This window comes from Schistocerca cancellata, chromosome 4 (assembly GCF_023864275.1).
Source record: "Schistocerca cancellata isolate TAMUIC-IGC-003103 chromosome 4, iqSchCanc2.1, whole genome shotgun sequence".
Classification (NCBI taxonomy): Eukaryota; Metazoa; Arthropoda; class Insecta; order Orthoptera; family Acrididae; genus Schistocerca; species Schistocerca cancellata.
The window spans coordinates 843874198-843886617 of record NC_064629.1 but is presented as its reverse complement, the minus strand read 5'-3'; the positions used below and the strand labels follow the sequence as shown (position 1 = coordinate 843886617).

Below are 12420 nucleotides of genomic sequence, written 5' to 3'. Positions count from 1 at the left end.
GTTTTGATTATGTATTATCAAGCTGTAGCATAAGAACATCTATCTGCTGGTGGATCATAATTTTGATTTTTAATGTATTTTCATCCGTTGTCAACATTAACGATATCTGACGGTTTTGCCTCCTAGTGAGAGACAGAACTATTTGCGAGATCACTGTAAGCTCAAGGATGTTATTCAAGGCTGCTGGTGTAGAGAAGTTCGGTATCAGACGTCTCTTTGTGTGCAGCCAACAACGATGTGTGTTGGGCTCAATTCCCAGTCAGTACTGAAATCTTCGTCATATTATTTCTAGTTCAAACATGCTCACATGTCGCTGCTGGTGTACCAAACCCATATTTAACGTTCGTTTTCTCTAGAATGTAACAGCGATAGGTGCCTGGTTAGAGTCCTGGGAAGGAAAAAATTAATGTTTCTTCTCGTCATTTCAGTTACAGCTAGCTACTACCGAGAAAATCCGATATGTCACAGTTGATTGTGCTTCGACATCAATCCGATTAGGTTCTGGGTTCGAATCCCTGTCCAACACAAAGCTTGACGTCACGGCATTTCAAGTAATTTACTGGTGAAGAAGCAATATTTAACATCTCTCGTAGTTCGTTAACAGGGACAATAGACGCTGTGTAGGAATTCCTGTCCATTACAAATGTTTACGTTACGTAATTTAAAGTTGATATTTGCTAACTGATACTGTCTAAAATCGAGGTATATCACTCTCTGTATGCCTAGTCAGAAATGACTGTCAGTTTCCGTCAGTCACGAAATCTTCACTTAGTCTGCATGACCTGGGTTTGAATCCATATGCAGAACGGGACGGTTCGTCATGTCATTTGAAGTTCATACATATTCTCAATTAGCTGCTCGTGAATAATTTAAATTTTTAATGTCATTTTGTGTTAAATAATAAGTACGGTATGTTACTTTGAAGAGAAAATCATGAATACGACCAACCTACTACGTGCATTACCTATCCGACGTAATAATGGGAGTGGTAACATTTCAGGAATGTCATTTATTGTAATAAATGTGAGCTTACAAGCCTTAAGGACAGTCCTGTCTGTGAGAAGGTGTTCCCTGACATTTGTAGTATCGTGGTATTATTTTACATCTTATGTTATTGCGATACAGAACAGTGTTTTCTAGTGGTGACTTGTTGGAACCATTTTCAATAGTCAAACGACTGTACCGAGGAGCGATTAGAGGATCTGCTAGACAGCTGCGTTATGTGGACTGCATGCGAATCAGGAGAAATGCAATTCAGGTCGTTCGGATACTTTTGAGCATGACTGTACATCTGCCTAATATGGTGTAGGGCCCCCGCGAGGACGCAGAAGTGCCGCAACACGACGTGGCATGGACTCGACTAATGTTTGAAGTAGTGCTGGAGGGCATTGACACCATGAATTCTGCAGGGCTGTCCACAAATACATAAGAGTACGGGGGGTGGAGAACTATTCTGAAGGTTGCTTACGTACGTGTCACCTGTCAGAGTCATATCTAGACGTATCCAGGGTTCCATATCACTTCAACTGCACACGCCCCACACCATTATGCAGCTCCTGTCAGCTTGAACAGTCCCTTGCCGACTTTCAGGGTCTATGGCTCCATAAGGTTATCTCCATACCCGTACACGTCCATCCGCTTGATACAATTTGAAGCGAGACTCGTCCGACTAGGCAACATGTTTCCAGTCATCAACAGTCCAATGTCGGTGTTGACTGGCCCAGACGAAGCTTAAAGCTTTGTCTCGTGCATTCATCAAGGATACACGAGTGCGCCTTCGGCACCGAAAGCCCATATCGATGATTCCAGAATGAGATTTTCACTCTGCAGCGGTGTGTGCGCTGATATGAAACTTCCTGGCAGATTAAAACTGTGTGCCGGACCGAGACTCGAACTTGGGCCCTTTGCCTTTCGCAGGCAAGTGCCCTACCAACTGAGCTACCCAAGCACGACTCACGCCCCGTCCTCACAGCTTTACTTCTGCCAGTCCCTCGTCTCCTACCTTCCAAACTGTACAGAATCTCTCCTGCGAACCTTGCAGAACTAGCACTCCTGGCAGGAAGTTTCATATCAGCGCACACTCCGCTACAGAGTGAAAATCTCATTCTGGAAACATCCCCCAGGCTATGGCTAAGCCATGTCTCCGCCATATCCTTTCTCTCAGGAGTGCTAGTTCTGCAAGGTTCGCAGGAGAGCTTCTGTAAAGTTTGGAAGGTAGGAGACGAGGTACTGGCAGAAGTACAGCTGTGAAGAGGGGGCGTCAGTCGTGCTTGGGTAGCTCAGTTGGTAGTTACTTGCCTGCGAAAGCCAAAGGTCCCGAGTTCGAGTCTCGGTCTGGCAAACAGTTTTAATCTGCCAGAAGGCTTCATATCGATGATGTTTCGTTGAATGGTTCGCTCTCTGACATTTGTTGATGGTCCAGCATTGACATCTGTTGCAATTTGCGGAAGGGTTGCACTTCTGTCACGCTGAATGATTCTCCTCAGTCGTCGTGGTCCCGTTCTTGCAAGATCTTGTTTACGGCTGCAGCGATGTCGGAGATCTGATGTTTTTCTGGATTCTTGATATTCACAGTACACTCGTGAAATGGCTGTACGGGGAAATTCTCACTTCATCGCTATCTCGGAGATGCTGTGTCCTATCGCTCGTGTCCTGACTGTAACAGCACGTTCAAATTCGCTTAAATCTTGATAACCTGCCATTGTAGCAGCCGTAACCGATCTAACAACTGCGCCAAACACTTGTCTTATATGGGCGTTGCCGACCTCAGCACCGTATTCTGCCTGTTTACATATCTCTGTATTTGAACACGCATACCTATACCAGTTTCTTTGGCGCTTCAGTGTATATGCCTACATACTTCTGATGGGGAGACTTTCTCTTGCCAGAAAACCTTCAAGAAGCGACAATTACGTGTAAGATTGTCCGTGCTGGCGCTGCTGACTACAAATTACCGTTGCATGTGGTCTGATTATATCACGAAGCAATCTTCAACGCTACTGTGTGCTTTGCTGCCTGCGTGTAACCTAAATTAACCTAAGGACAAACACGTACACCCATGCCCGAGGGAGGACTCGAACCTCCGCCGGTACCAGCCGCACAGACCATGACTGCAGCGCCTAAGACCGCTCGGCTAATCCCGCGCGGCGCATCGCCTTCGACTACAAAGCTACAAAACAATGCTGCGACGAATTCAGCGGAGCGTGCTTCTTAGGCTCACTAGTGCCTTTCGCACTACACCTGTCGAAGGTGATTTTCGGGATATATCCGATGGATATCGTGGTACGTTATAGGACAGAGTTGTATGGGTTGCGGCGTGACTAATATGATCATGTGTAGAGGTCACAGGAGCTCATATTACTAATAAACGACACTTAAGACACTGAAAATTATATGAAAGGTTGTCTGACTGGGACAATAGAAGCACTGGAATGCAGATACAGTATATAACATATTCGCAAGAATTACGAACAGGCTCAAACAGCGCGACATTGTCCCTACTCAAGGTATGATGCACGAATTAGCAGGTCATGATTCATCTCCCAAACTTCTGCATCGAATGGGATGTAACACACCAGGCTGTGAATGTGGAGAGGAAGGCTCTGATTCTGTAGTTTTCAGTTGGCCTCGTTTCCATGTAGCGAGATAATGCAGACAATTGGACTGCGACCTGCAAACAATTGCAAGTGACCGAAATTTTTGTATTACAGTTAATATATCCATAACACAGCTGCTCAACTTTCAGTGAATAAGATGAAGTCCGTGGTTTCCAAGCTGGGTGTCATTACCCTCTGAGGGGGAAAATGAAATTTTCTGAGGGGTAGAAACTAAACGATTAGATTCTGTTTAATTACGATACTAAATTATTTTCAAAGCATCAATCCTATTACCATAATTTTGTAGGACTCTAATACTGATTATATAAGTTACCAATAATTACTTTTTCTCAATTAGTAGCATTAATGCGATGTAGGTTACAGGTTCCTCATATAGTCCACCCACTACACACTGTCCCATACAACGCTGATGGTAAAAGTGAGACACATGCGTTAGGAATGGTAAACATCAAAAGAACAGGTCTTCTCCAAATTATAGATAGCACCTACAATTGTCAGAAATTGATTTGTTTCTCGCTTCAAAACAGATAAACGAATTAATTTACAGCACGACACAGCAGTAACTATATAGGGGCTTCTCAGTGCTGCACGCAGTATTATTATCATTATTATTAGTGGCTGTTTTCAGACTCAAAGCATTAACAGCCTGAAGACTTCCAATTTCTTCCAACTGAGAAGCAGGGAGTGCAGCAATCTAGTGATTTACGAACAGTAAGTATAGTGCACACATTTTAACTTGATTGATTTTAAATGGAGTTGCAGTGTACAGTCAAGTAAGTGTCGCAATGGAGAGAAGTAATGCAGCGGAAACATGTTTTGTAATAAGTGAATAGTTAGCTTTCTTATCTGAGAATTACTCGCGGTGCACCACGAATTCCTTCGTCATTCATTCTAACACACACACACACACACACACACACACACACACACACACATACGTACATACAAAAACTAAATATCATTCGTCTTTCATCATTTTAAAAATAAAGGTGCTCAAATAAGTCTTTCATTCTACAGTTTAGTTAGGTGCTAAGGTTGGTGATAATGTTGGGGCGAAGGGTAGGGGGGGGGCACATACGGTTTGGTGGAGGGAGGGCAGGGTACTAGCTAACGTCTAATTGCATTCAGGGCTAATGGTCTAAGAAAGGTTGGGAACTACTGGATTAAGTGGACATTCAATATCAAAATAACGTCAACAGGTCACAAGAAGTTTCTTCTCCATCATGGAGAATGAGAGGCACATATACACTGGTTAGCCAAAACATTATGACCACTGCCCAACGCGACGCTGCATGCCGCCCGGTGGCGTTGCGGTCACGTGACGTGTTAACAAAAGTATACCAACGGAGCAGATACGGACGGGGGATCACCCTAGCGAAGATAAGGGCCGTAAATGGGGAAATCCACTGAGATAAGCGACTTTGACAAAGGGCAGATTATTATTACGCAGAGTCTGTGAACGAGTATCTCAAAAGCGGCGAAGCTGGTCGAATGTGCACGTGCTACTGTCGTGAACATCTACGGAAAGATGTAGAGGGAAAGTGAAACTACCACTAGTCGCTAAATGGTTGGACGTCGAAGACTCTTCACAGAACACGCGGTTCGGAGACTTGTCTGCGCTATAGATAGACGGTGATCTGTGGCATCTCTGCCGAAAGAGCATAATGCTGGTGAACGCACAAGTGTTTCGGAGTACACAGTCCATTGTACATTGTTCAATATGGAGCTCCACAGCAGACCATCCCTACGTGTTCACATGTTGACTCAACGACATCAATTACGATTGCAGTGGGCATGGGATCATCGGGATTCGACCGTCGATCAATGGAAACGTGTCGGCTCTTCGGGTGAATCACATTTTTGCTACACTACGTCGTTGATCGTCTCCACAAACGTCGTCGTCATCGATGTGAATGGTGGCTCGAAACGTGCAGCGCGCCAAGGAAGCAGGCTGGCGGGAGCAGTTTTATGCTATGGGAGACATTGTCCTGTGTTTGCATGGACCTGTGGTAGTAATCGAAGACACGCTGACAGCTACGAACCAGCTGTATCCCTTCATGCTTGATGTCTTCCCCGACCGCGATGTCATCTTTCAGCAGTATAATAATTGTCCGTGTCTCGGAGCCAGAACCGTGTTTGAGGAGCATTATACTGAACTCACGTTGATGTCTTGGCGACCAAATTCGCTTGATGTAAATCCTATAGAACCCAACTGGGTCGCTATCTTTCGCCATCACGGCGTACGCAAGTCAGCGGCCCGTTATTTACGCGAATTACATAAGCTGTTCGTAGACATCTAATGTCACATACCTCCAGAACCTACCAACAAACTGTCGGATCCCTGATACGCAGGATCAGTTATGTATTTCGTTTCAACGACGAACAAACAAGCTAATAAGAAACTGGTCATAATGTTTTGCCACATCAGTGCAAATATACTTTAGAGACACTTTAAAATATATGCATACGCATATAACAAAGAAAATGGCCACCACATGGGTATGCGTAGACTTGAGGATTGCCTAGGTATGCACATACAAATGTGGGCAATCGACAATAGTGTATCAGTAATTGGTCTAGGATCAGGTATAATTTTAGTTAGTCGGCAAGGGTTTTTCCGGGGCCGTCATTAACATGTCTAGTAATATAAGCTGGAAAGCACTCAATTAGACCTTGATATAATTCATTTTATTAGATGTTGCTTTTAGTTTATTACGTTTTCAATATTGTTTTGTTTACACATTAATATTAGCTATGGTTGCTGTTAAAATAATTTATAATAATACATACAAAATAAAACATTGTGTATCCCCATGAGTATTTACTATATACGATCTGTAATAGTGTTGAGACTTCGCTTATCTGCTACAACTCCCTGAGTACCCTTAAGTCTGCCGGCCGGGGTGGTCGAGCGGTTCTAGGCGTTACAGTCTGGAACCGCGCGACCGCTACGATCGCAGGTTCGAATCCTGCCTCGGGCATGGATGTGTGTGATGCCCTTAGGTTAGTTAGGTTTAAGTAGTTCTAAGTTCTAGGGGATTGATGACCTCAGCTGTTAAGTCCCATAGTGCTCAGAGCCATTTCAGCCACTTTTTTTTTTTTATACGATCTGTTTAGATATTCCAGGTATTAGGTGTAAAATTCATGACAAGAAATTGAATCTGATCTGCTTGCTAATGAAGTGTGAGTTGTGGAATACGTGCTCACTCCGTTCACAAATGTCTGTATTATACCAGAAACAAAAATACACTACTGGCCATTAAAATTGCTACACGAAGAAGAAATGCAGATGATAAACGGGTATTAAAAAAAAAAAAAAAGATTCAAATGGCTCTGAGCACTATGGGACTTAACATCTGAGGTCATCAGTCCCCTAGAACTTAGAACTACTTAAAACAAACTAACCTAAGGACATCACACACATCCATGCCCGAGGCAGGATTCGAACCTGTGACCGTAGCGGTCTCGCGGTTCGAGACTGAACTAGAACCGCTGGGCCACACCGGCCGGCTAAACGGGTATTCATTGGACAAATATATTATACTAGAACTGACATGTGATTACATTATCACGCAATTTGGGTGCATAGATCCTGAGAAATCAGTACCCAGAACAACCACCTCTGGCCGTAATAACGTCCTTGACACGCCTAGGCATTGAGTCAAACAGAGCTTGGATGGCGTGTACAGGTACAGCTGCCCATGCAGCTTCACCACGATACCACAGTTCATTAAGAGTAGTGACTGGCGTATTGTGACGAGCCAGTTGCTCGGCCACCATTGACCAGACGTTTTCAGTTGGTGAGAGATCTGGAGAATGTGCTGGACAGGGCAGCAGTCGAACATTTTCTGTATCCAGAAAAGCCCGTACAGGACCTGCAACATACGGCCGTGCGTTATCCTAATGAAATGTCGGGTTTCGCACGGATGGAATGAAGGTAAAGCCACGGGTCGTAACACATCTGAAATGTAACGTCCACTGTTCAAAGTGCAGCCAATGCGAACAAGAGGTGACCGACACGCGTAACCATTGGCACCCCATACCATCACGCTGGGTGATACGCCAGTATGGCGATGACAAATACACGCTTCCAATGTGCGTTCACCGCGAGGTCGCCAAACACGGATGCGACCATCATGATGCTGTAAACAGAACCTGGATTCATTCGAAAAAATGACGTTTTGCCATTCGTGCACCCAGGTTCGTCGTTGAGTACACCATCGCTCCTGTCTATGGTGCAGCATCAAGGGTAAACGCAGCCATGGTCTCCGAGCTGACAGTCCATGCTGCTGCAAACGTCGTCGAACCGTTCGTGCATATGGTTGTTGTCTTGCAAACGTCTCCATCTGTTGACTCAGGGTTCGAGACGTGGCTGCACGATCCGTTACAGCCATGCGGATAAGATGCCTGTCATCTCGACTGCTAGTGATTCGAGGCCGTTGGGATCCAGCACGGCGTTCCGTAGTACCCTCCTGAACCCACCGATTCCATATTCTGCTAACAGTCATTGGATCTCGACCAAAGCGAGCAGCAATGTCACGATACGATAAACCGTAATCGCGATAGGCTACAATCCGACCTTTATCAAAGTCGGAAACGTGATGGTACGCATTTCTCCTCCTTACACGAGGTTTCACAACAACGTTTCACCAGGCAACGCCGGTCAACTGCTGTTTGTGCATGAGAAATCGGTTGGAAACTTTCGTCATGTCAGCACGTTGTAGGTATCGCCACTGGCGCCAACCTTGTGTGAATGCTCTGAAAAGCTAATCATTTGCATATCACAACATCTTCTTCCTGTCGGTTAAATTTCGGGTCTGTAGCACATCATCTTCGTGGTGTAGCAATTTTAATGGCCAGTAGTGTATTTTCTATCGCTCGGTTCCGAGTTTACAAGGCAAACGATGCAACTGGCAGTCCCTTCCCAAATATTCTCAATTAGGATCTCAAATGCGTCACTCCGTTTTACTGGGGATTGGCTGCGAAAAAAGAGCTATATAATGTGCCACATTTCCACCAGTCCGCTTAGCGCGTTAGTGCAAGAAATGAACAGCGTAACAATGTTAAGAAGGCGATATTTCAAATATACAAAAATTTTTTTTACGTAATATTTAAACTGTACAGCGTTATGGCGGACCCAAGCCCGGAAGGAGGAGGCACAGGAGTAACAACCTCGTAAAAAAGCCAGGGCTCACCTGGTCCGGGTGATAGCATTCTGTGAGGGTCCATGCTAGGTTTACAGTGAAGACTTCAACGGTAGTGAAGGCGGAAAAAATGGATACTGGAGCGGCAGAACTTGCGGAAGAAGCAACACAAGAAAAAAATCAACAACGCATCTGACTTGCAGCAAGCGGTAAAGTGGCCAGCGTCTGTTTACCAGAGGTGCAGCTAGAAACATATTCCTCAGAGCTAACAACCCTGAGTAGTATCTTTAGGAGACTTGCCCCCTACTCAACAAGCAATGAACAGAGGAGATGCACTTTATAGAAATAGTAGTAACGTTGCACACAAATCAAGATCAAACATAGCCCTATTTAAAAGTGGCAAAGCTAACTGATGTAAAGAGCAAAAGAAGACTACAGTTTTATGGCCACTTATAACGAATGGATAGTAACAGACTAACCAAGCAGACCTTCAACTTACTAAACAGCTACAAATCCAAACCCACATGGTTCGCCGAAATTGACAAAAATATGAGAAACAAAGGAATTAGAGTGGACATAACAGATAACAGAATACTTTTTAAAGGAGCAACATAAAACGCAGGATTTCAGGAAAGAAAGAGGTCTGCAAATGGAAGAAAGTGGACCCAGGAAGAAAAGGAACGACACTCTCGAAGGATGAAGGAGGTCTGAGAGCAACGAAAATTTTAAAAAAATTGGGAGGGACTGCCAGTTGTATCGTTTGCCTTGTTAACTCGGAACCGAGCGATCGAAAATATTTTTGTATCTGGTATAATACAGACATTTGTGAACGGAGTGAGCATGTATTCCATTGCCCACACTTCACTAGCCAAAGAAGCAACCCAAAGTTGATTTATCGCACCCTCCAAATGGGTTATCTGAATAAATAAATAAAACTGAACAACATGAGAAATTAACAATATGTGAGGGAACCCACTTAAGGTTCAAAATGGTTCAAATGACTCTGAGCACTATGGGACTTAACATCTATGGTCATCAGTCCCCTAGAACTTAGAACTACTTAAACCTAACTAACCTAAGGACATCACACAACACCCAGTCATCACGAGACAGAGAAAATCCCTGACCCCGCCGGGAATCGAACCCGGGCGCGGGAAGCGAGAACGCTACCACACGACCACGAGCTGCGGACACCTACTTAAGGGTCCTGTTAAATGTGATGTTAAGAATTAAAGAAAGAAAGAAGGAAGGAAGGATAAACAAGGTAAATATTAACAGACTTCTCTGGAAAAGGCTCATATTATAGTACCATAGGGAGATAGTTACGATTAAATAAGTTGTCTTTCATTTACAAACTGATAAATGGTTCCACGAGAATCGTATATTCATATCACAGTCGTTACAAAAATCGTAATATGTCACTTATTATAGTAAGTAGGCAATTGCACAGTTAGTGACGCGTGTATTTTTGGTGGTGTGTAATTGTTAACTTTCATAAATTACAATATTTATAGCCAGTTCCTACAACAGATGAATATTCAAACAAGAACACAATCAAAGAATAGGTCTACACGACTAAGTACGTACTTGAGTGCACAGTTATCTTACCTTGTAAATATTTTGTGAGTATTCAAATCCAGAAAGCTTAAGAATGTAATTTTTAGTCACAAGTGTATTATGTGATGAAATTGCTGTGTGTAGCCATCCATTATCATGAAGAAATATCATAACTTCACATAACTGAATCATGAAACTCTTCTTCTGCACTGGTGTGAAAATGACTTTCTGTAAAAGTAGCATGTGATAAATGACAAAGAAGAAAACCATTTGGGCTTTTGCGTAGGCTTTTCTGAGAATAGGCAAGTAGAAATTGATATTTAAGGGTATATTTCCAACCTTTTCGTGAATTAAATTATACAGTGAGTCCAATACGTCTTCAAACACCATTACAACATGATATCCTTCCATATGTAGTAGACCCATAAGTAAAAGGATGTTAGTGTGACGAATTTCTCTGGAAAAAATTTTTCATTTTATTTTTCATATTAATTAATGCAGAACACGTACCAAGTAAAACTGACAATAGTTGCTTTATCAGCCACTAAATATAATACTGTACTAACATTATTGCAACATTTCAGGAACTTGTACTCAGATATTTCTTTTGTGAAGCCGGTAACAAAGACATTTTTGAGATCAACACTCTTAATATTTCACAATAAAATCCAAAAATGTTATTAAAATTACAGTTCACAATGAAGATAAGATAGAATGATCATATTTAATGATATATGTTACAGTAATTCACAATTATTCAGTGGTAATTTAAATGTAGTGCTCTTTTGGGAGAGGAAACGGGAAAAAAATGGTTCAAATGGCTCTGAGCACTATGGGACTCAACTGCTGTGGTCATAAGTCCCCTAGAACTTAGAACTACTTAAACCTAACTAACCTAAGGACAGCACACAACACCCAGCCATCACGACGCAGAGAAAATCCCTGACCCCGCCGGGAATCGAACCCGGGAACCCGTGCGTGGGAAGCGAGAACGCTACCGCATGACCACGAGATGCGGGCGAGGAAACGGGAAAGCAACGTGAAAAGAAATACTGAGAATGACATGATAAGTGTCAAGAGTGTTAAATGACAGAACTAAAGAAGCAGCCGCCCTTTCTAGAGTTACTTGGTTAGTTGCGTGTTTCATGGATGATTTGTACAATTGCTCATAATATAATGTGGCTAAAATACTGCGCTGAGCAGGCAAGTATACAAACAATTAGACAGTCTGAATCACTGTCAGTTACTTGAACAAGTGATGATGATGATTTTTGGGTGAGGGGGCTAAACAGCAAGGCTTATTGAAGAATGCAATTAATGTGTAAAACCTCAAGCATGACTGTGAAGTCTCAAATTAATAACTATAATGCTAATTCCACAACTAAATTGTTGTATAACTGTACAATATACATACAGCATGCTAAGCAGGTAGTTAACGTTTCATCCTAGGCCTAAATGAGAGAACGAAGAAGTACCATTTTAAGGAAAAGAAGATAACACACAATGTTTATATCAGCTGTGACAATGTTATTTTCACGTTTAAAATGTCCATCAAAATGCTGGCACACACACACACACACACACACACACACACACACACACACAAAGAGAAAGGGAATATGGTGGAAAACAAAGAGATGTGACTTCAACAGGTGGAGGACTTTAGGGAAGTAAATTGGTGAACTGAAATGCTCGTCCCAACATCTTCATCACAACCAATCGTACACTAGCGCTCACAATGTGGACAAAGATCTTTTCTTGCAAATAAGTAACTTAGCCCGCATTATCTAAATTAAAGATTTTTTATTTTAATCAAAGAATATTTTATGGAAAAGCACCATACGTCTGCAATGATTTATTCTGCCAGTCACGTAATGTTAAGTTCTTTTATCAGGAAACTTTTGCTACAATTACAATTACACCAAAACTGCGACTGTGTCAAAAATTTTTCATTAAATATACATTTCAGTCACGCGATCTCAAATAACGGTAGAAACGTGTTTTCTCTCCCAAACTGTAAAGATTACAAGATACGTTTAGCAGCTGCCGGAAAGCAATCGCTGCATAAATCACGAGTCTATCGTTAGTGTGATAATGTAAAG

General features: G+C 42.7%; 1 protein-coding gene across 1 annotated transcript in view; it reads right to left on the bottom strand.

Annotated features, from left to right (window-relative positions):
* Nucleotides 1-12420, bottom strand: part of LOC126183621 (uncharacterized) — a 227241-nt gene that overhangs the window by 112969 nt on the left and 101852 nt on the right. Inside the window, exons 5-6 of the mRNA XM_049925739.1 lie at nucleotides 10658-10775; nucleotides 10370-10546 (exon numbers count right to left, since the gene is read on the bottom strand). Coding sequence (XP_049781696.1) covers nucleotides 10370-10546; nucleotides 10658-10775 — 295 coding nt within the window. The remainder of the gene's footprint in view (nucleotides 1-10369; nucleotides 10547-10657; nucleotides 10776-12420) is intronic.